The sequence below is a fragment of the Orbicella franksi genome, chromosome 7, assembly GCF_964199315.1.
Source record: "Orbicella franksi chromosome 7, jaOrbFran1.1, whole genome shotgun sequence".
Taxonomy (NCBI): Eukaryota; Metazoa; Cnidaria; class Anthozoa; order Scleractinia; family Merulinidae; genus Orbicella; species Orbicella franksi.
The window spans coordinates 5,739,410-5,763,391 of NC_138151.1; the positions used below are offsets into that span (position 1 = coordinate 5,739,410).

General features: G+C 40.5%; 2 protein-coding genes across 3 annotated transcripts in view; both read right to left on the reverse strand.

Moving 5' to 3' along the window:
• Positions 1–1,716: 1,716 nt before the first annotated feature.
• Positions 1,717–8,735, reverse strand: LOC145493485 (E3 ubiquitin-protein ligase TRIM45-like). Its single transcript, XM_081472964.1, has 2 exons — positions 8,247–8,735; positions 1,717–5,546 (listed from the first exon to the last, which is right to left on the reverse strand). Exons 1-2 carry the CDS (start codon positions 8,496–8,498, stop codon positions 3,411–3,413), a joined length of 2,388 nt encoding a protein of 795 aa, XP_081329090.1. The 5' UTR covers positions 8,499–8,735; the 3' UTR covers positions 1,717–3,410.
• Positions 8,736–10,294: 1,559 nt separating this feature from the next.
• The window catches only part of LOC145493488 (dual specificity tyrosine-phosphorylation-regulated kinase 1A-like), a 28,133-nt gene continuing 14,445 nt past the window's right edge, over positions 10,295–23,982 (reverse strand). For both annotated transcript variants that reach the window (XM_081472973.1, XM_081472972.1), the window contains exons 6-9: positions 23,459–23,745; positions 16,167–16,313; positions 15,548–15,688; positions 10,295–14,237 (exon numbers count right to left, since the gene is read on the reverse strand). In XM_081472973.1, the coding sequence (XP_081329099.1) occupies positions 13,272–14,237; positions 15,548–15,688; positions 16,167–16,313; positions 23,459–23,745 (1,541 nt within the window). In that variant the 3' untranslated portion in view covers positions 10,295–13,271. The remainder of the gene's footprint in view (positions 14,238–15,547; positions 15,689–16,166; positions 16,314–23,458; positions 23,746–23,982) is intronic.

Consider the following 23,982-nt stretch of genomic DNA (forward strand, 5'->3'; position numbering starts at 1 on the left):
CATGGCTGTTGCGTGTTCTTTTTTCACTGTTTAGTATTAAGTGTTCTTCTGTGGTTATGTCCATTAAGTTATGACTAAGTTTGTACAAACACAATGCAATGATCCCCAATAAGGGTCCATTGCACCAACCATTGGGCCATTGTGCCTCCTCCTCCATAGGGTTAGAGTGAAGTTTACCCCAACATGACATTTATAGGTCTAATAACCATCTACAGGGGCAATTTGAGTGTGTTGAAACCTTGTTAATATTGCGTAACCGATAGCAGCTTAAGGCGACTTTAGACGACTTAGGGCGACTTAAGGCGACTTAAGGCGACTTTAGGCAACTTAAGGTCCCAGAGTACGCCTAATTAACAATTAGATTATGAGCTCGAGATTTCTGTGAGGTGGTAGTTGATGAGACCAAAGGCCAAATCAAATATCACGTCATAGAAATCGAGTGCGAATAATCTAATTGTTTTAGTAGAATTCTAACTTAAATTAAATGGAAATAGTGGTTTCCAAATATTTTTTTGACACATTATTGAACTTTACCCTTTAACAAAATCGCATGTGTTGAATTGTCCTTAGTAAATTTGCAGTTGTTTACGCGTGCGCACCGGTTTTCAATAATCTCAAGTTTTTAAAGTCATGAATCCGTTTATGTCCTCCTTTCAGTCTTCTCAGGAATTTAATAATCCATTTACATCTAAACTTTCTTCCAAAACTTCAGAAAAGCGATAAAAACGTCGCATTTCATGGACGACCAACAGCTGCTGCACTCTAATTAAACAACAGAGTGTTACTGTCGAGGAACTATCGGCTTATAGTCTCCACGCAGAAATTTGATGTTCTTAAAGCAAATATGCTAGTTTTAAGAACATCAAATTTCCAAGGGGCAACTATCAGACCGATAGTTCTGAGACAAACACTCTATTGTCTTTATTGTTCACCACTAAATTTTCTTCTGCGTGCCAGTTCAAAAAACATATTGAATTTTTCAACTTTTTTTGATGAAAGCCGTGAAAGCCAAAGGTAAAATTTGAAAAAAAACAACAAGCAAAAACCCTTTGAATACAATTTCAATTGTTTACTTTGGAAAAGCCTGCTTGTTTACAGAAATATTTTCATGGACGAGTACTATCCATCCGTGTGTTTTCCGCGGATGGGCACTATGGGCTAGTAGTGTCTCTCGGCAGATGAACACTGTAGCATCACGTGATCAATTCCAACCACTAAGAATCAGAGAAAATTTAGTGGTGAACTATAATGGCTGATAGTATACAAGTAGCTCAGCCAATCAGATTGCAGCATTTGCATTAGTATACTAGTAGAATTCTACTAATAAAGTTTAGTACTATATTGGCATTTTACACTAAGCTAACTTAAACTATCAGGCAAAATATTTCTTTTAAGACTGCTTTAACTCCAAACTACACCTGAATCCAAAATTCTTTAGAATAAATATATGAAAAGTTTGCCCAACTATTATTGGATGCTGTTATTGGAATGCCATCCTTTATCTATATGTATCAAGCCAACTAGAAAACTATTTTAAAAAAGCACTTTACCAGTTTTATTTTACTCAGTATTAATAAGTCAAACATAAGCTATTTATTTACTATGTGTTTACTCTTTCCTCTCTATACTAGTTTTCTTTTTATCCTAAAATAAGCGTATTTAATTAAAGGGCATATAATTAGTTTATTGTATTTTGCCTTTTCCACTTCTTTTTCACTGCACTTATTTGTCAACAATATTGTTAGCCTGCAAACTCAGATGTATTTCCAGCTGTCGCTTGTCTCCACCTAAAAATAACATCTGTGAACCCGAGCCAGGAAATGATTTCTGTGACGTAGGAATTTTAAGCCAATCACAGTTTAGCTCAAGTAACCCCAGAACTACTGCACGAGGTATTCGCTGCGAGGAGCACTCAAGTTTCATTGTATCATGGAATCTGATTGGCCAAAGAGAAACAAAAGTCATTATGTCACAGAAATTGTTTCCTGGCTCGGGTTCGCAGACCTTATTTTTCGGCAGAGACAAGCGACAGCCGGAAATACGTCTGCGTTGGCAGGCTACAATATTGTATTCATGTCCTTAAGTGGAGAAATAAAAAAAATGAAAAATGAAAAAAATTTACAACTAAAATTACAACTAAAGGTCCTTCCCAATCTAACTTCACTGATGTCAAAAACATTTTAAGTTATCAAAGTAATTAGAAAGGGTAACGTGCAAAAGGTGTTTCCTGATCATGAATGAAGGAAATATTAATTACTTTGACAAGTTTTAGAGCGGTTTTCATTTTTCAATCGCAAAGGCCGCAGACAAAGAGATGATCATGATCTCTTGAGTGAGCCACTTAAAACTCAGAAAGAATATGCTGCAATTATCAGTTGAGTAAGGCACGACGGGAGTTTGGTGACGAAATTTTAGCCTTAAAATTACTTTGTTGTCACGGGAAACTCACCTTGTTTCTATTGGTAACAATATCAAAATCCATGCGTCGCCTACATTTTCCCGCCCTTTGCTACCAATGATGTCAAAGGCCGACAAGTTGCCAATGGAAATGGAGCCAGTTGCCAGTGACAAGACACGATTTTTATGTTAAACCAAACTTCCGTCGCGCCTAAGTGCTCAACTGATAATCGTAGTATGTAGGCAACGCAAAGCGCGGGAAAACGTGTATGAACCACTTACAAGTGGTTTTGATTCACATCTGATTGGATGAGCAAGTGATGCTAGTTTTTTTTTTTTTTTTTGGAGTAATACAATACCAAACGAAATGTGAATTACTTTCGAAAGTCAAGTGAAACTGAATCGTTCTAAAGATAGTTTATTAGAAGGGCAAAATTACGTTACCGACCAAGGCAAAATAAAGAATAATTTCTGGTACTGTACAAATCAACCGCAGGTAACTTTGTTAATAGTTAATCAAATACATCGTTTGCACCGTGTCAAAACCCCTGAAAGCTACTTTTATACTTAAATGCTCTAGCGTTCCCATGTTGTAATAAAATAATTTTGTCTCAACCCAATCATAAATGTAATGTTAAAATGTAAATCTTATTTATAGTGGTCATGCACTTAGTTATACAAGTACTAAGCTTAGCTAGTTTACAGGCATGCCGCTGAAACAAAGGAAACAAACATTTCAAATAAACGTAACATAGTTAAAAATCCCAACTGGCAGGAGGCAGACCAGTTGGCTATTTACAAAGCGTGACCAAGAATTTGAATTCGGGATTACCGAGAAACAAATCCCTCTAGTGGTAGGCTGGAGGCCTTGAACCCGGAACCTCCGGATTACAACACCAGCGCCCTAAACCACTCAGCCACGTGGCTGCCGAGTGCTGGAGTCCCGTGTAAAACTCAATTCAGTCGCAAACCAGGCCTGTAACATTCTTCTACTAGCCTAGGAGAGGAACCCTTCAACCACGCTCACCTACTACACAGGTTGTGACTGTCATGACTTCTGTTGAACGAAGGGACACTTCATCTCCATTAGAACACATCACAAACACTGGATAAAGCTGTCGTCCTCGAACTCCCACCATGGTTCTGGAGCTTTTAGTATCTGGGTGGTATATCGTCAGTTTCCTATTATCACAGTCCAGATACAGTTCAATAACATCATTGTTCCCAAGGACGGGAAATTGCAATATTGTGAAATTCTTACACAATGGGATTTTTAGGTGATCCAGGGGACCCCTAGTCCACAACCATTCGTACTGAATTGGCTGTGGCTCTACTGCATGTAGTGGACGCTCTTCTGTAGAACTTGCGACACCGATACCAATTCCGGCCACGGTTGAGTTACCATCCTCTAACATTCTAACTTTCCACAAGTGCTTCCCTTCACTAAAGCCAACAGAACCCAAAGCCGTCAACACGCTTGGAATTCCAAGGGACCAAACGTCAAAGTTTTGTATGTACTGGACTCTCTTATTATCACTAACCAAATTGAGGAAACTTTTCCAGGTTCTCCAAGGTTGCACCGTGAGATTCCATTTCTCCACATTCCATTCAAAAGGACTTCCTTGCATACGGAAGCCTTCTATTTTTATCGACAACTGATGCAAACCCTCTGCGGTTGGAGTGTAACAAAAAGAATAGCAACCTTTTCCCCTGTCCTTTACTTCAATCGTCTTCACTATTCCAAAGTTCCTTAAAGATAGAAGGAACAGGATTTGCACCATAAAAATAGGATGGTGAGTGCTGGTTTCTTTCGCCTGCTTGCGTTCCTTGGTATTTATTGTGAATTCAACAGGCTGTCCACACAGTGTGTTGTACATCACACCCTCTTCTCCATTTCCCATGGTCAATGTAGATCCATGATATCGTGTTGCCAACGTTTCAGCGGTAAACTTGAAAGGACTGCCTTGCACTTGACAATTGCTCAACTTCACTGATAAGTCAAACTGACCCTCGCGTCGAGGAGTGTAGCAAAAGGTGTAAGTTCCATCTTCACAGTCCCTCACCTTCAGCCGTTCAGTAGTGGAATAGTGTTCATGGCAAATTTCTACTTCAAAAATGTCTCCACCATCTGTTCGTTTCTTTCCATTCTGCTCCTTGGCAATTATTGTGAATGTGACTTGTTCTCCACAAAGGGTGTCGTACATCACACCCTCCAATCCAGTTTCCATTGTTACGGTGGACACACCAGCAGATGTGTCCGCTTCTTTAATTGCGCCAAAGTTTTTCATAACTTGTGTCAGCTGGTTCATGTTCACATTCAATTTGACAGTATCATCAGTGCATGGTTTCAGCTGCCATTTTGCTGAATTAAACCCTTCCAATCGGCTAGACAGTTGCTTATGCATGTTCAGCACTTCAACTTCGCTGCCATTTTTCAAGGCTTTCTCCGTGAATTCCACACTTGCTTTCACACTTGCTAAGGCCATCTCCAGTTCCTCATGCTGCATTTCCAGCGCCTTCAGCTTAAGTGCCTTGAGCTCTTCCGTCATGTGAATCAACCGCTGGCGACGAATATTCACACTGGCTGTCAAATCATCGCAGCACTTGGTCACGTCCTCCATCGTCTGTTTTACATGACATTGAACGCGCGTCTTCACATCTGAAACACTTTGTAGAGCTTGTTCAAGCATGGGTACCATGGTTTTTGTTTCTGAGATGATATTCAGTAAGCTTTCTCTCCCGCTTGAATATGCCTCCTTGATGAAAGTGTACTCATGTTCACGATGCTTGACAACTGTGCAGTCCCTGCATATAACTTTGTTGCATGTGACACAAAACAGCTTCATCGCCTCTCCTTCATGCTCTTTACAAAGCGAAGGTTTTGCCATTGCTACAGATCCCATCTTTTTCGCTTCTTCAAGAGACACCATACCATGTGAACTTGTATCACGCGCTCGCAAATGAGCTTGCGAACAAAACTCGCATAGGACACGGTGGCATGTGGTGCATCTGTTGACTGGGGGGTCGCCGCTATTACAGATATCACACTCAACACTGCTGCTTGCCGAGTCATCATGAAGAGCTGCCACGGATAACAAATTGTTGAGAAAAAAGTTGACTGGCAGTGACTCAATCCCTCCTTCCGGAATCTGGGTAAAAGACAAAGGAGGAAAAACATTAAACTAATACCTGTATAATTAAAAAAACAAAAAGCGGAACTTCAAGTTTAACTTCAGAATTCTTTTATAGCCTTCAACTTTGTAATGTTCAATTTTAAAACTTACAGTAACTATCGTATGATATAATGTTATCATTTGTTTTGTTTTGTTTTTTTTTAATTTTATCACGTTTACCTTTATTTGAAGAGAGATCCTTTTTCATTCCAGAGTAAAAATAATAACTAGAAAGCGCCTTGGCCTTCTTAGCTGAAGGCTTAGTACAAGCACCTTTTATTTCTGTTTTTTCAGTTGTTTCCTTTGCAAAACTGTATAAATTTACCATCATGAAAATAAAGCAGCCAATTGCTAACCCAAATATAATTACATAATTTAGTTAATTAATTTAATAAATTTGAACATTAATTTTAATTATTAAGTTCATCGTGTAACGTGATTTACATAATTTTTGCTGGAAAGAAGGAAAGTTTGCAGATACCTGAATATTGCATTGTACACTTGACGGTGAAAGTTTGATAAAGCATATCAGGCATTTGCGAGGGCAAAAATAAATCTCTTAAAGACTTCATTCAAAAAATGTGGTAGTGTCCTGTGAATTCTTCAGAAGCATAAATTTATCAGAAATCAAACTCAGTCTTGCTGTAGATACAAGGAGTATATTAACTGTCGACAGTCGGCAAATATGAAAAAAATACGTTTAATATTGCAAGAAATATTTCCTGTTACGAAATTTAAAGTCGAAGTTGCTTTGCAGACTTTGTAAAAACATTAGTGGAAACTGTTGCCTGCCAACTATGTGAACGTCTGCAAATGTCGTATTGCCCCAGGGAGTTGACTGCTTTTCTTTATGACTTGAGAATATAAAAAGAGTAGCTAAACTTTGCATGCTTTTTCCAGTTCTAATGCCTATTTGTTTATTTGCGGAATCAACCTATAATTTGCTACAGTTTTAAGTTTAGCTTATGTGCAGACGAAAAGGAAGGAGTAGAAGTCTGTGCTCAGATTATTTTAAATTTTAGATGCAAGCAATCATGACAGCAAAGATAGCCCTAATCACAGGCGGCCCAAGCTCTCAATGTTATCCTTTTTTTTTTCCTTTTTATGCGAACGTTCAGGCTAACGTGACATATGGCATGTACTATTACATAACGACCGAATTTGACCACGCGAAACATGACTCTCGCCTTGCAGCATATGGAGGTGTTGTGTTACAACGGTTTGAATTTATAAAGGTTTGTATGGGAATGCAACGGCTTTGCTTGAAAAGCCAATTATTCTTATATTTTGGGAATAAAATCTACTTACCCTGTTGCTGTGTTGTATTCTTTGTTGTTTGCCAGCTCCTCGGGCCGATCTCACGCGATTTCGGCGAGTTATCGTTCTGTGGGTTTCCACTACTAAAAGAAAGACAAGGCCGGACACTGATTTCCAGAGTGCCCGCCGCTCGGAGCGAATAAATCCAATGAAAATAACCCTGCCGGCTCAATTCCTCCGTAGAATCGAAGGAGAGATGTTGAAGTTCCATGTCAGTTCACTCGCTACGCGATTCCGTCCACAACGCCTTCGCAACGATACATTTATTTCGAGATTGCTTCGCTCGCAAACTCGAAAACAGCCGCGGCACAAAAGTTAGGACACTTTCACGGTGTTGGGTAACTATAATTAGCCCGACCGGGGGTAGTCAGCAACGATTTGTCAACGGTCAAACCAAAATGCTCCCCGGGTAACCGGGCACTCCCTTTATGGGTTTGACAACTAAAGCACGAGGGTACCCGGGGGGCATTTTGGTTTGACCGTTGACAAATCGTTGCTGACTACCCCTGGTCGGGCTAATTATAGTTACCCAACACCGCGAAAGTGTCCTAACTTTTGTGACGCGGCTGTTTTCGAGTTTGCGAGCGAAGCAATCTCGAAATAAATGTATCGTTGCGAAGGCGTTGTGGATGGAATCGCGTAGCGAGTGAACTGACATGGAACTTCAACATCTCTCCTTTGATTCTACGGAGGAATTGAGCCGGCAGGGTTATTTTCACTGGATTTATTCGCTCCGAGCGGCGGGCACTCTGGAAATCAGTGTCCGGCCTTGTCTTTCTTTTAGTAGTGGAAACCCACAAAATGACAACTCGCCGAAATCGCCTGAGATCGGCCCGAGGAGCTGGCAAACAACAAAGAATACAACACAGCAACAGGGTAAGTAGATTTTATTCCCAAAATATAAGAATAATTGGCTTTTCAAGCAAAGCCGTTGCATTCCCATACAAACCTTTATAAATTCAAACCGTTGTAACACAACACCTCCATATGCTGCAAGGCGAGAGTCATGTTTCGCGTGGTCAAATTCGGTCGTTATGTAATAGTACATGCCATATGTCACGTTAGCCTGAACGTTCGCATAAAAAGGGAAAAAAAAAGGATAACACTGAGAGCTTGGGCCGCCTGTGCCCTAATAATAAGAAAAGTGCAATATATTATTTAAGAAAACGTAAATTTATGGCGACAGAGTACTTCGCAACATTTCTCTCATCAAATCAACAGTGGAAAATCCAAAACGCGGACGGGTTAACCTCTTCGGAGACTACTTAGAAAGACAAGGAAACTGCTTCTGAGAGATTTGTAGTGGTAATTTCAAAATTGATTTCATGCCCACCCCTGCAAATCATGAATTTAACTCACCCCAACACTTTTCCGGCATGACGGGCAATTGATCTCCCGAATCACTTCACTCCTTAGCGTTACTCCTCTTCTTCTTCTTCCTCTCCTTCCTCTTTCTTTTACTATCGTTTGCTTAGGTAGCAGTCCTTCCAGGCACTTCTTACAGAATGAGTGAAGACATGGCAGAACTTTCGGCTCCTTGTACTGCTCCAAACAAACCGCGCATTCCAACTCCTTTTCTAAGCTGTCTGCCAAAGATGAAGCTTTGGCCATGTGGGAGTTTTAAAAGCGATTGCCAAAGCTATTAGTTTGCGGTTGGTGAGCCTGTAGAACCTCAAACTTTATAAAATACTTCAGTACAGCCGTGTTAGGATCAGAGATCGAAGTTTCTGGAGCTAAGTCAACAAATTTCATTGGCTCGTCGTAATCACGTGACAAATGTGAAAAAATGTCAACCTTCTCCTCCCCTCCATGACCCAACCTCATAGTACAGAGTTAAACCATTCTCTTAATCGAAATCAGCGACTAAAAAAATACATTTTAACAGGTTATAAATTTTATATTCACTCCTCAGTTGTCGTTAGCTATTATGACTTTACGTAAACGAGATACACTACTTAAGGCTTTGCTGACTTAACAATAAAAATACATTTTATAGAGTTCAAATGAAGTCGCAACCGCGAGAAATGAAACGTTTGAAATTCCAAAATCAATATACCGTTGAACCGCACAAGTTGACGTACGAGATACACCTTTGGTACAGTAAGAGCAAAAAATTAAAGAACTCAATCGAACCCAGGACCTGCAGATTTCAAGATCAAGTTTGAATACGTTTTTGGGTCGGGACTGAGTAAGTCAAGAGCAGCTTTCTACATTTAAGACGGTTACCGGTGTTTTTTTCCACAACGTACAATGATTAGGACCAAAATGAATCTGTGCAATTCAAATTCAAAGTCTGTCCTGTTATATGGAGCTGAACACTGGAAAGTGAATAAGAAAGAGAGTAGGACGTAAGACGCATTTTGCAGCAGGCGTCTGAGACGGAGTGAGGCGGCCAGAGCTCATCTCAAATGAAGAACTACACAGGACGCCTATATTTCTCTCAGTCAGTAAGAAAGTGAAAAAGAAGAGATGGCGTTGGATTGGCCATTTGTAAGTAAGTAATATCTTTATTATAGTGTCTATGTGTTTAGCCTAGATAGACTAATTGGGGACAATTATAAAGAAGTACTGTGTATAGGAGAAATGTTGAAAGACTAGAAAGGAAAAGAAGTGAGGAGCTGGGTTGGAAGAAATGGGAGGAGACCAGCGAAGTGGCAGTTCACCAGAGAGAGAGGCAAAGAATCGCTGAAGCTCTGTGTGCAAGGTAGGCACTGATAGGATAGATGATGATGATACTATATTGGAATTTTAGATCTCCTCAACCTCGCAGAAAGCAATGAAATGGGCACAATCAAAGTTAAGGAAGCCGTGAGAAGTAAATGAAGGGCGAGGAAGGTCACCAAACATTAGCAGAAGAAAGAAAATAAGAAACCCAGAACATGCGCAGGGCCTCATTCTTCAAGTGAACATCAGAAGACCATCGCAGATTTGTACGGCTTGAACACGATTCGAACCCATTTTCACCCCTAATCCAAGACCTACTCTGCCCGGTTTCCCGCCAAAGAAAAAATCCTCCGTTTCTTCCCGAGCCCTTAATGCTTTAGAACTTATATTTCCTTCGTCTTGGAAACTCCTTGTTTGAAACGATGCCAATTGTGTTGGTTTTTGCGCCCAACAGTGTGCGTTACTGGTCTGTCCAACCTTTAACGAGTGACGACGAATCATGCAACTTTTGATAACCAATCATGTGTTCTTTTTTTCGTGACATGTTCACGCGTGCACGAAACTCCTCCCGCAAGAGATACGTCTGAAAGTCGACCCTAAAAGTTCTATCCTCATGATGTTATCCGAACCGCGCTCTGAATGGTTAATTCGAAACCAACCAACCAATCGCGGACAGGTAATCCTCGCTTCCAGGATCTTTTTTCCCTGCCTGCCTTCGCCCCCCTACCCTACCCCCCCCCCCCCCGGGAGCGAGAGAGAGGGGAGGGAAGAACAGAGACCATGGGAACGAAAGTTGAACAGCTATGACGCCAGCTTAGGACTTTTTAGGTGGGATATTAGACCACTCTCTTACGATGAAAATATCGATCGCGCGATACGAAATGCTCATTACACCATTATTGGGGCGAATCTTGCCTCTAGAGCCGGCTTGAACTGGGGAACGAGACTGGATTACACTCTAATCTCTTAGAATTTGGAAAATAGGCATTCCACTAAAAGTTTGCAGAGTAAATCAGAGACACCAACAGCATTATGCTCTGGAACATTTTTTTTTTTATTAAAAAAGACTTAAACGACATTTTACCAAGCCTTGTAAGACTTCAGTTAAAAATCAAAGTTTTACAATATCTTACAGCGAATTTTTCTTTCAAAATGTACATCTTTTTTAAATTTGATTTCTGACTAAAATGTAAAATCAAATAGCTTGTTGGTGTTTTGCCAGGCTAAAGCGAGGGTAAAAAGGCTGCTGTCAGCTTCTGCATACAGTGAAAGCTTTCGTGAAGCTATCGTCAGTTAAAGCTGTTGTCAAGACTTGTCACGCAATGGAGGAGCGTTGCGTGACAATCTCAAAAAATGGCACATTAGAGCGCTGTTCTACCACTAAATAAAACAAGTTTTCTTCGCTAAAAACTGAGAAAAATAAATAATGACAATAAGTCCAGCGCGGTTATCTTGTTGGATCGTACAGTTGTTTCCTATCACTAAGGAATAACGAAGTATCTGTGATATCTATATCGGGCAATCTTTGCAGACACGTTTGTTCACATTATGCCTCATTAGCGTGCGACTCTTTGAGAAGAGAAGGCATGTAACATATAAATAGACTTTACACAGTCGAAGAGCTTGAGAAACTTAACAATTGGTGAACGTTTTAGGTCTTTGGATCCTATAGAAACTGCCAAATTTGTGGGTGGCAAATACAGTTAATGAGCCCATACACTCTTTATAAAAAATTTTTTTAAGCTCAATCTGAAACTGAATCGCTTTTGCTAATGAGGCAAATCTTGTAAGCAAAGACTCCCCTATAGATCGACCAATAAACAAGAGTAAAGCAGTAAGAAAGTTTCATCCCAGAAATCTCGCTAACCTTCCATGAAGATAAGTTCTTACTAGCAATGACCAAAGAAACGACAAGTTCCCTCAGCTGAGAGGTTCTTTGCCGACGCTGATTTTCAGACTTCTGAGCAGGAGCACCAAAGACGAAGAACGTCTCAGCTAGGGAAAATTACTTATTATCAGTTCATAACTAACTTACGTAACTTTAACAACGAGCACACCTACATTACCCTTTGCAAAATTCCTCTTCGTGACAAAACTGTCACACAAGCATCAGAGCGCGCGCAAAATCAGTCACGCGAAATTTTTTCACGCACGACGTACGATGACCGCGCGAGACCTTCCCACGTGGAGTTTGCGCGACGGTTTTTCTTCCCTGGCTCGGTAAAAAACGTTACCCCATATAGACAGACTTGACTGTATATCCCAATATTTCTCCCTTACCCACTAGTAAGAACTTGTACCTCCATTCAATAAATATGTAAAACAGCTTATCTTTAACCCTCTTCTCTCATAAAGTTCAATTCTTTAACGAAATCTACAATTCGGCTTCCACGCCTTTTCATATTGCTTTTAGCGAGAGTCTGTTCCTGCATGAAGTTTCCGTGCCGTTCCCAGAGTCCAACCCAATAAATAAATTAAATATAATATAATAAAACTAAAAGTCGCCGATAAAATATTCGATTGGAGTAACGTAACTTAGAAATAAATGTGTGTTTAACTTTCTAACAAAATGTCTGGATTATATGAGTATACTACCGGATGAACTCATCGTTAGGTCGGCCACTCACTCTGAGAACTTTTACAAGAACAGACTCTCAATAACGCAACCAAATATTCTACAAACCGGCTTCAACGGTGAAACTACTTTTCGCAGTTCACGAGCATTTAAGTTGTCTGACAAGTTCTGTTACAGCAACAAAACTAATTCAAATTTTACCTACACCGTTAAGAAATGTGGTTAACTAAAAATGTTTTAAAAACTGCAAATGGGTGATGTTACGCCCAGAAAGGATAAAACCAAACATTAACGATTACTTTTCGTTCTCTGTAAGTTTGCTCAAAGAATTTCATAAATGGATGACTCATTAAATCTACGTAAACGGCATTGTCTAAAAAGTGTTAAAATTGCAGTTTGTTAAAATACTCTATCAGACTCTTCCCAAAAAGACCAAACTAAAAACAACCAGTGTTGAAAAAACGTGAAAATACGACAACTCAAATAGGAACAGTTCTTACTTTAAACGAATAAAACGCCATAAAAACTTAAAAGCTCGGTAGAAGGGAGCGCTTGTTTAAGACGCTTTCAAGAGAACTGTAAACTCTCAATATATTAATTACTTTGCACTACTTTCCTACAGCCTAAAGTTTGGAGCCGTTAATGCACTGTCGCGGAACGCAAACAGACTGAATCGTTGCGCTCAGGATCAATACAACTTAAAAACTCTCCTCAACCGACCCATGACAATCTCCAATGGTAAACTCCTGACTTACTTCCCTGAAAGAAGTCGGAAACAAGAAATAAAAAAGTAGCGGCTACCTGTAGAAGAGCATGCGCGTGTAGCACCAGTAGCTGTGTGTCCCAGCTGGCTTTGCAAGCGCGTGCGTCTCGTTGAAACAATATAAACGACTCGATGCCACTGTTACGGTCGTTTCATAGGGGGGACTTGAAAGGGCGGGACTGCCGTTAATAACCACGTTCCCCATGTTCCGCAAGGGGCTTCTTTCACTTGACATTTCACTTCATGATGTATGGACGAAACAACATCGCCCATTCTCCTTAAAGGGAATTTTGGCTGGATGGGGCGCGGTATGGCGGAACAGGTCGGGGCCTGAAGAGTGGGCAACGGGGTTGCCCTAGGGGGTTTCGCCATTTTCTACTCGTTAATTGCTAACCACTGGACTTTGCTGTACGCATACTCCCACCATGGGAGATTCGTCCCCCGCCGAATGCTGACGCGCATAATCCCTCCGGTGTCCCATCGAAATACCCCGCGGATTAGTCATCGAATTTGGAATCGCCGTGGACGATCCCACGCAATTAATTTCGTGCTCCCCCGGATTGAGTGACAAGTTCGTTGCAGAGTAGTTCAGTTGCGTGAATGCTTCCGGGGGTAGAGAGCTCCCAACCGCTGATCCATGTGGCTCAACAGTCATTGAATTGCAAGAGGAAGACGACGAATAATTTGAAACAGTTTCTGAGCTGCAGTAAATTCCTCCACCGATACCGAAATCTCTTCCTTGACTTCGGCCCGCCTCGCCGCTGTGCAGAGAAGTGTTAATGGAAGCAGAACTATAGGCTGACGAGCCTTCACTGTGAGCTCCTGGTAACGACGAGGTCTGTTGAAGTCCTTGCGCTGCAATTCTAGAATCCGAATTATTGCAGGAAGTTCTCTCAGTAGTTCTTTTGAAATGCGATGAAATGCCCCCGCCCGCGTTGCCCCATGTCTGCGGTCCTTTCCCACTCGGACTGTCGCATTCCATAGCTGATGATGTCACCGTCGCGTGAGTGGTGGGGTCTGAGCATGCGCGCGTGCCACCGCTGGACACTGCAGTGCTGGTTGTGCTCGCAGTTCTATTTGTTGTTCCTCCCATGGCGGGAGACGAGTTAGCAGAATGCGAAGTGTTTGTGCTTTCGTCAGCAGTCTTTTTGAAGAAGCAATGTTGCAAAGCCTGATAGGGCGCTATTCGCGCCTTCGGGTCGAATTCGAGCATGCGTAAAACGAGGTCCTTGAATTTTAAGTAGTCCTGAAGTGAATGCCCGGATTCCCCTTGTCTTCGTCCTCCCGGGCCTCCTGTCTCACATCCTAAAACATCGTGGAGTTTCCGTGTTCCGGGTGGTCGATATTCCTTGAGAAAAAATAAACAAGTGTTTACTAGTAGTCATGAGAGGTCATAAGAAGTAGGTGTAACCCTGTGAAAATAAGCCTACTTCAGTCGAAAATTACAACCCTTCCCAACTTCTTCGACACAACATTCCTCCACAATTAGGCCTTCCAAGCATAAGCCCTTAAGTTGCTTATCATATAATTTAATCCGATTACCAGACCTTTACGGCGGCAAAGCTTATTTGTTTCACTTATCTCCGACAGGTAAATTATATCAAAAGCCTTAACAAAAAGCAAACGTGTCGTCCTTCCTAAAAATGAGCCTCTCCTTCCCCCACCCCCTTCGATTGTTCCTCAGTAGTAAGTAAGATAAGCCTGATGCCCTTACAAGCAACACCTCAAACGATTTCTAAACGTTTTTCACTATCACTGAAATCTCAGGTTGTAAGTAAGAAACCATGGAAGTAAGCATACGTTTCCGACCATGAAACATCAATTTCATGGTATGCAAAAGCCGCTCTAATGACTATTTCGGCAACCCTCCCCTTCCCCAAGGGGGCACAGTACCTTAGCGAAGTTTGCGCGCAAGTATTTAGGATAATAGCTTTGTGTCCGTATCCAGATGTCTTTAATTTCTTTGAAAAGTCATGTCAGGGAGGGCCCGCAGTATAATACGACAAGTACTGGTTAGTAAGACCAGTTCAATCAATCAGATTCAAAGACAACTGAAAATGAACGAGGGAAAGCCAGTCGAATTAGCTAGCCTCTTCTATACTGATTTTTTTAAAATTGGTTTTCTTTCTTGCAGTTGTCAGTTTGATTGGTTCTTTGGACACGGTCCAAACAGACATCAGACTTTTTTCCCCACCAGGACTAGTCAAGGGCTTTTCAAGTACAATTCAGCCTTAGTTAAGGAAATGTTTCACTCAGAATCACGCGTAAAATTTGTAGAGAGGGAGGGACACAAAATAGAGAAAAGTCAAGATCCCATCGAAGACAGTATTACGTACACTGCTAGGTAGTTCACGTAATAATCACTCAACTCCTGTGTCGTCAAATTCAACACTCCGCGGCTTAAAATGTCTTCATTGACTTACAGTTCGTAAACCCACCCCAGTTTTGTTATTCTATCCCGCAGTCGCAAAGACTCAAGGACTTGTCAACAAAATAAAAGAATTGCTGGCAAAAATTCAAAGACTTTTCAAACAGAAGACCCGCGCCTTATATTTTCAAGGACTTTTCAAAGAAAAAGCCAGTTTTCAACGACCTTTCAAGGTGTGCGCAAACCATGTCGGATCCGAAGCTTACTTATTGGAATAAGGATTTGCTTACCTTCTTGCCGTCCTTACTGCACTTACACGTGTAACTGCCATCTGGCAAGCGATCGAAAAACTTTCTGGCCTTGGGCGCACTTTCTAGCATGTGCTTCGGAGGAAGACCCAAAACCTCTACAACTTTCATCATTTGGTCAAACTAAAATACAAATAAAGCACGACTTAAACTTACAAACGTATTGATTTCATCTGAACAACTGAAAATTGTTAAGTCGGAGCGTATCCCGGTTTCTGTGGCATGAAGCGACTAGGAGTATTCCTACTCCCCCCTGGATGGAATGCCAGTCCATCGAAGGGGTTACCCCCAGCATTAAATTCGCTGGTACCCATTTATACACCTTGATGGAGAGAGGCACTGTGAGAGTAAAGTGTCTTGCCCAAGAACAGAACGCAATGTCCCCGGCCAGGGCTCGAACCCGGACCGCTCGATCCGGAGGCGAGCGCATTAACCACGAGGCCACCGCGCCTCCCAAAATTGTTACGGCAACTTTATATTGCCGCAGAATTTGTATTTGTTACACATCCATGAGTTTCTCTAATGCGGAAGGTCTTGTTTCAAAAACTTTACTGAGTTTTTCTAATGAAAAGTTATCACAACTGATTCATCTATGCCTTACCTCATTTGCCCCGCTGAAGAGTGGTTCGCCAGTATGCATTTCGACCAAAATACATCCTAAACTCCACATGTCTATAGCAAGATCATAAGGTACTCCTAGAAGAACTTCAGGTGAGCGGTAGAAGCGACTTTGGATGTACTGGTAAATCTGCGTAGGAGGAGCGATTGTTACATTATTTTCTGCATGAAGCAAACGTGTCGGGACAGACGAGAATAACTCGCAGCTAAGCCAGCTAAGAAGCCTGTAAGAAGCTAACATTTATTTCGCACAACGACAATCACAAGAGAAGGCCATAAAATTGTACCCGCGGAAAGAGCGGGAAACGAGGCAAACAAGCAACCTCGATTCCAGGTCTTCTTTTCTTTAGCTTTGACTCTGCGCATCCGCGCGCCACAGAAAAAAAAAAGCGCGAAATTCATAACACGACATTGAATTTGAAACTAGTGATTAGCTGAAAATATCCACTGCGTTTCAGACTGCGTCGACAAATTAAACAAGAAATTGTGTTCATAACTTCAGCATATTAGAAATTCGCGAACTCAAAGAATTTATAAATTAAACCAGGCGGTGTTGGACACGTTTCACGTGACAGTATTCGACCAATCATATGTCGTCTCAGCCGAAGCAATGGCGGACACATTTTTCGTTGCGAATGGAGAGTAGGTTGTCGTTTCTCGACCGATTTCTGCACTCATCATGAGAATCAGACGTAACTTTTCTAGGAGCTTCTAGTGTAATATCTAGACCAGTTATATGCCAAGCCTCAAGTGCAGGTAAGCAATTTTTGCATCAGAACTAGTCAATGGAAATCATGCTGTGTTGAAAACGTTTGTTGACCACACGTGCTTGACATGGATATTCTTTTGGTCGTTTGCAGGATAACAGGGATCAGTATTGTGAATTTTTTTTGTGTGAAACTTTAGTTCGAGAGTTGAACTTTAAGAAAAGTCCGGCGGGCCCAGGCGGGCCCTGCCGTTTTAACGGTCAAAATCGGACTTCAAGTTGGGGCATTTTCCTTGATTTGTCATATGTTCGCGGTATTTCGCGGGAGTGATTGTGTGGCTCGGCTTGTTCCCTTTACATCTAAATGGTTTCTTGTTATGTTTCTTTTTTTTTTTTTTTTTTTGGTAGTGCGTATGTCATCCGTTTGTTTGGCCGATGTTCAAGAGTTTTGGATCCTGCTTATCTCTTACAGAAATTTACTACTCTTGGATCGGATGTTTTTGTTCAGTCATCTATGGCTGATTATTTTTGATCTCCCACTTCTTTATGCTTGTTTTCCTTTGAATGTTGGTAGTAGTGGGAGACTATACATCAATACAATTAATAACAAGTGTTTCATGTGTATAGTTACGCATAATTGTCATCCCACCTGGAGAAGAACGAGCCAATGTGTTTGAAGCACATGCTGAATTACCCGCTGGTATTTTAAAAGACTATGGGCTCGGAATTAACTTTGCTATATTTCCCAAGAACTAAATTTATCCACTTACACTGAAGTGATCTAACAAGGAAAGCTACAGCATGCTGCTGTTTAGGATATCAAATTTAGAGTGGAATAGACCAAAACAGAATACATAATAACATAAAGCAAGTGAATACTTAGAAAGCTGCATGGCAATCCCAAGTTTTAAGAGCTACTGCAAGTGTTCAATATAGTGCATCTGCTTGTATTTTAAAATGTTGTTACAATTTAGTTATCTCAGTCAAAACATCTCACTATAGATGATCTAGGATACAGCTACATGCTAGATTATTCTGAATTCAGTTGGTCACAGTCGTTACGAGTCAACAGGAGGAAGTGCTGTGGAGACTGTTTTTGGCAAAATATTTAACAGCCAATGTAGGAAATGTTAATATCGGTACATGATCACTGTGTTGTTGACCACAGGACTTGCTGTAAATAATAAATTTTAAACTGATAGATATTTCAAATAACCTGCATAGCACTGTTCTGGGTAAGAAGCTCCCTTTAGTTTACACAAGTTACATTGAACCTTAAACTTCAGCAGAGTTGTGATGAGGACATGCAATGAAGGCACAGGACCATGAGCAATTCAGTCATTGCTAATTGACTGTGTCTATCATTCACAGTCTTCCAGTTTACTAATTTGTAAGTGAACTTAATGTTGGCTGCTGTTTCCAGAATATGGCTTTCGTGGTATTTTGCTGGTTTTTTGTTGTGCTTGTCAGTACCTTGCAAATATTCAGTTTAAAAAGCATACTTTGGAATTGAATTATTATTTGCAAGTAAATGTAAGTCAGTTTTTTTTCACATCTCCCATCTGCAATCTTAGCTGCAACCACTTTAAATAGCATGAGGTATATTATTTGTCTAAAGCATTCATTTCATGTAACTCAACCAAGCTTTCTTTCCATTGAGCCTGATTTCCCTTTGACATGGCCTCACATGTACTGAGAACCCAGGAATGGACACTTGGAGCAGATACAAGTTATATCCAACACCTAAGCACTAGGCGAAGAGAAATCTCAAACTCTCATCAGTTTGAACATGGATATTGACAGTGGCAATGTCTGAGGCAAAGTCATTTGGAGACCTTTTACTTTAAACACATTCAAGGAACTAGTTGAACAAGACCAAAATTGTGTTATCCCATTGTCTACAAAATAGATCCACACAGTACATATTTAATCTTGGATTTGTAAGTTGAACAAGAATTTGCTGAAGTGTGATCTGGTACAGGGGACGAATACAATTATTTTTTACCACTTACATTAAAGCAAAACATACCCTACTTCTCCCATTAAGCTTCTAGTTTTTTAATTCCATTTATTGCAAATCATTTTTGTTATTTTGAAAGAGCCATAGCTCATTAGCAAGTTATTTATGATTCCTTTTGGTTAATCAGGAATTACAGCGGGCGAAACTCGATTAATCAAGCTTTACACAAGTTTTCAAGGACAAAACATTGCTTTGATTTCGAATTATTCAACCCTTTTCTTCGTAGGTTTTACTTCTCAGCTCTCTTATCGTCGAACGAAAACATAATATCTGTCAACAACTATGTTGTTGGCCAGCGATACACTGATACACTTCACACACAAGGCGAGATATCTAAGAAGGATAGTGCCGAAGGTAGGTTCAATTCCGGCAAGTTAAGATCGAATTCGAAGAGACCAGAAACGTAAATAATTTATCTTTCAACCGTGAAGATTCGATGAACCGCGAAGCTTCGATTCCTAAAATCATCTGTTTAACACTGAAAATGGTGGCTTTGTAAATCGACCAGAAGTCATCTACAGCTATTACTTGGCGTGCGGAACATTTCATGTGGATATCATTCCAGATTTCTTTCAGCATCGGATGCGAGCGAACCTCCTATAAGTTATATTTCCACATCACCATCAGCGCGCGGAGATGTTTGCAGTTCAGCGATCAGATGAAAATGAGCTTCAGGGAAAATTTCTCCCGGCATGCTTTGCGAGTCGTGTCCAATGCCGCCTGAAATTAAACTTAAAGAACAATTTTGCATAAACGGTGAGAGGTCAGCTTTTATTACTCCTGTTGGGCTAAAAATAGACTTACAAATTGCGAGATACAAGGAGATACAAATTGCGTAGGTTGAACAACAGTCGAAGAAAAGCTGTTCATAACGAACAGGAAGACCTAACTAAAAACTTCGATCACAAACTTGTCAGATAAAAAAGCCCGACAATCGCTTAATTGTGAGCTACAGGAAGTTTTGACTGCCGGAAAATTATGCTCACATGATCACCGCTGTTTTTAGAACAGTGATTCGGTTTCTAACGGGAAGTCGTATTTCTAGAAACTGTAACACAATTGAAGAGTAAAATTTAAAAAATAACTCGAAATTCTTCTCTATGCTTTACATTACTAAAAGGCAGTAAGTGTTAGCTGAGATTTCGAGTATTTTCCACTATTCACAAGTATTTCGCTTCTATCTGCTGAACACTGTCGCCAGAAAGTCTGGCAATTTAGAAAACCCAGAGGCAATTTCACTTTTAATTGCTCGCTATTCCTCGCTTTCAAAAGGTTTCTGACAGTTTACAAATAAGAACCATTTCGTAAGTTCAATTTAAAGAATATCGAATAAGTCGAGAGAGACGAAAGCACAAACAGTCTAATTTTTCGATGTAATTAATTGGCTAAGTTCGTCATTTTAAAAATGTTCTTTCAAATGTAGGCTAATTTCTTTATAGTTTCGAGCTACTAAAAAGCGAAACTGGGACCTGGCGATGACGTAAGCACAAGGAAAAACAGCCCGATCAAATAAGTTCTTCCTCAAATAGCAAAACTTCAAGAAATAACCGTGACAGAAACGGCCTCCAAAACACCTTGCTTTTTATCAATAATGTAAAATGTGTGGCAGAAAAGGAAATTTTAATACGGGCGAGCCGAAAATTTGCATAAGTTCTAGACAGTTTACAATTAAAACGCGGCTCCGTTTGCATAGGACAGCTTACAGCGATTGGCTCGTCTTGAGGCCAGTTGTTTAAATATTAATGCATTTTGTGTCGGTTCTTCTCATAACTATTGTTTCACTTCTTTGTCCATCTGATTCATTGTGAATCAGCTGTCACCAACAGACGCGATGGGGTGTGGAGAATATTTACTTTGATATTAAAATACATTTTGCCGGGCGCTGGTGTTTCTTCGCCTCGTTCACCGTGCAGGTGTCGAAAAACATATTTTCAATGCCTTAATATCACTCGGTTGTAACCTGGGATCGCTCGAAAGCTAATTGGACTCTCGAGCACTGGAAAATTAAATTTAATTGTGGCGAGACGCCATGCGTTATTGTGTACATTTCAACGGTCAAATATCTACAGAAATTTACCTTCGGACCTTTCCGTCAAATATCCCGAAAACCAAGATCGCGAAATACTTCTCGTCAGTATGTCTCGCCTTGGCCTAAAAGAATGAGTTCCGAGGGATGTAGCGCTTTGAAACCTTCGCGTGCAGTGAAATATTCATCCTGAGACAAACCGCCATTTAATATGTTCACGACAATACAACTTTTGTTTCAGTTGGATTAATATTTTGTCTTTTGTGTTGAATTCTGTTCACCTTGACCTGACTAACAAATCTCAAACAGTTATCGTAAACAAACTTTAAAACAAACTGACGTTCATTACTCCTTCATTGCAATCAAAAAGGTATTAAAACAAGAAAAGAATATTTGGAAACAAAGCTTTGCAAGGGCCTACAAGTGACACCTCCACAAAATAATTGCCTCCGATTTACATTGCCCTTGATATTAACGAATTCTTTGTTTTTGAACTTAATGCAAAGTGCCCCCCACTATATGGACGTCGCATTGGCTATAAGTATGCAGTATAGCCCGCCTTTTGAGCGTATCTCGTAGTTGCTTCACAGTTTTCTTACGCTTTACAGAAGGAAGTACACGTGTTTATCTTTGCCTCTTTAAATCAGTAATGGTTGCCACAGACAACACTTTTCAAAATTCCCCGAATCTTCGCTGATAAAAAAAAAAAACATTTCCCTGGCCAAATAAATAGAAAATGTCAGATCTAGTAGCGGCTTGTAGTCTCCATTTACACCCGCCCTTTCCGCCCATTCATTATAACTGATACGTTTTCAACAAATTTTCCTTCCTCATAAGGAAAAATATCGTTGAGTTCACAGTGACTCCAATGTTTCTCCCAACCTTCAATGTTATTATACTCAGCCGAGTTAAATTATTTCAACCTCCTCTGACATGACTTCGAAATTTCGATTTTCCTTGAATCAAAATAAAATTCCCTGACTTTTCCCTGACCCTTGAAGAATTTTTTTCTCCGAGCATTTCCTGACAACCGTGTCAGTAAATTTTTAAAGTGGCTACGCAGCTATACGCTGTCTGTAAATATGAAAATTAGTGAAAGCGTGCCTATCCACCTGGCAACCGTTGTCAGGAACACTTTTAAACTGTTCAAGCATTCTGTAGGATAGGCCAAACTCTTTTGCATCGTATTATAGTGATCTGCTTTACGCACCTATACTGCCATTTGCATGCCTATCATTCCACAAGCTCTCTGGATTTCAATTCTCACAAGGCTCGTACTCTTTATCGGACTAAAAATTCAAGGATTTTTCAAGGACATTCCAGGAAACAATAGTCCAATTTTTAAAGGACTCCATCGATCGAAGGTTCAAGGTTAGGGAAACCTGTCTATCTTATTTTACTTCTTCCACTACGTGGGCAATTCTTTCTTTACGTTCTTTGGCAGCTTGTTCTTTTTCCGTCTAATTTCAAGGTTTTTTCAAGGACCTAATGTACCTCATAGGACTTTTCAGGTCTTGAATTTTCATTTTCAAATTCAAGGAGTTTCAAGGTGCGTGCAAACCATGAAGTCAATATTGCTCAAAATGCCTTGGTGTGTCTTTTGCTTTATTTATTGACATATTACGTTATTGGTTGCCTGGTTCCTCTAGTTCCTACAAATATTCGAGGTGTCCATGCTCTAATTTAATAATTTAAGTTCTTTTGCCCTTCAAACGTAAACTATTTTCAACAGAACAGGTTGTTTTGTGGTTGCTGTCTGCGACTTATCGAGACAAATTGACTTTGAAAGTTACAGGAACCTTTTTCGTGCAACGGTTAGCTTGCTGTTAAGAAAACACCGCGCGCCATTTTAAGGTTTACCACACTTAATAATTTCTTATGCGACTTCTGCCTCGTAATGAAGTCTCCAGATCAGAAAAATTTCCCCTATCACGTGATCACCTGTAAATTTCCCAGCCTCCGACGAGGGGGAGGGGGGCGCGGGGGTGTTAGTGAGTGTACAGCACACCACCATATCTTTTTCCCGCGTTTTTATGGTAACCTAGCAACTGCTAAGGTAGTGGGCTCGTAACCGATCACGGCGAAGATTTTGCCTTCTCAGCTATTGACCAACAAAGACGAGCCAATAATGATATAAAATCATATTGAATAAGAAAAACCTCATTTGTATCAAGTTTCAACGCACATTTACATAATACATACGACTAGAAAACTAGTTTCGTCTTCGACGCCATCGGTTGACCTTTGTGAATTTTCCTGCACCTTAACTATATGCGTATGAAACCCATGCAAAACTCGCGCAATCTGTTCTAGCCAATCACAATGAAGATTTTGCCTGTTTAGCCAATCAGCTGCAAAAGACGGACAGCCGTCATTTGGATTCCGCTGTTTTTCCCGCGCTTCGTCACTAAAGTTAGCCCGTGGGACAAACTTAAACTGTGGAATAATCTTATGCGACGCAATGAATCGAAAATGCGATTAAAAAATTAAAACAAACAAAAAACCAAACAAACAGGGACTTACCCTTTGTCCAAGCTGACACGAGCTTCCGAAATCCACGATCTTGATAGCGCTTCTCTTTGGATTACACAATAAAATGTTTTCTGGCTTCAAATCACAATGGATTATATTGAGTTCCGGAGTGGATAGGTACAGCAAAGCCGTGCACATTTGTTGAGCAAATTTCCTGGTCAGATTCAGCGAAACTCCTCTAAAGTTCGTGTTTCGAAGCAAGTCGTACAAGTTGTACGATAAAAGTTCAAAGACTAAACACAAATGATTCCTGTACATGAAGTGTCTCTTGAGTCGCACTGTTGAGAGAACGCAACAAAGAAAGACATGTCAAGAGCCGGATAGGAAGTTTTTTCGTCCTTTGTTATCTAGTTTCGTCTCAAAATGTTAACGGGAAGAAACTGCGAACACGAAAGTGTTTATGGTTCTGGCAGAAATTCAGAAATCGCAATCTTATGGATTAAGACTTCAATCCATGAAAAGAGCGTTTAAAAGACATCGAAGAGTTGAGGAATCCCAGTTTGGACGAGAGCTGG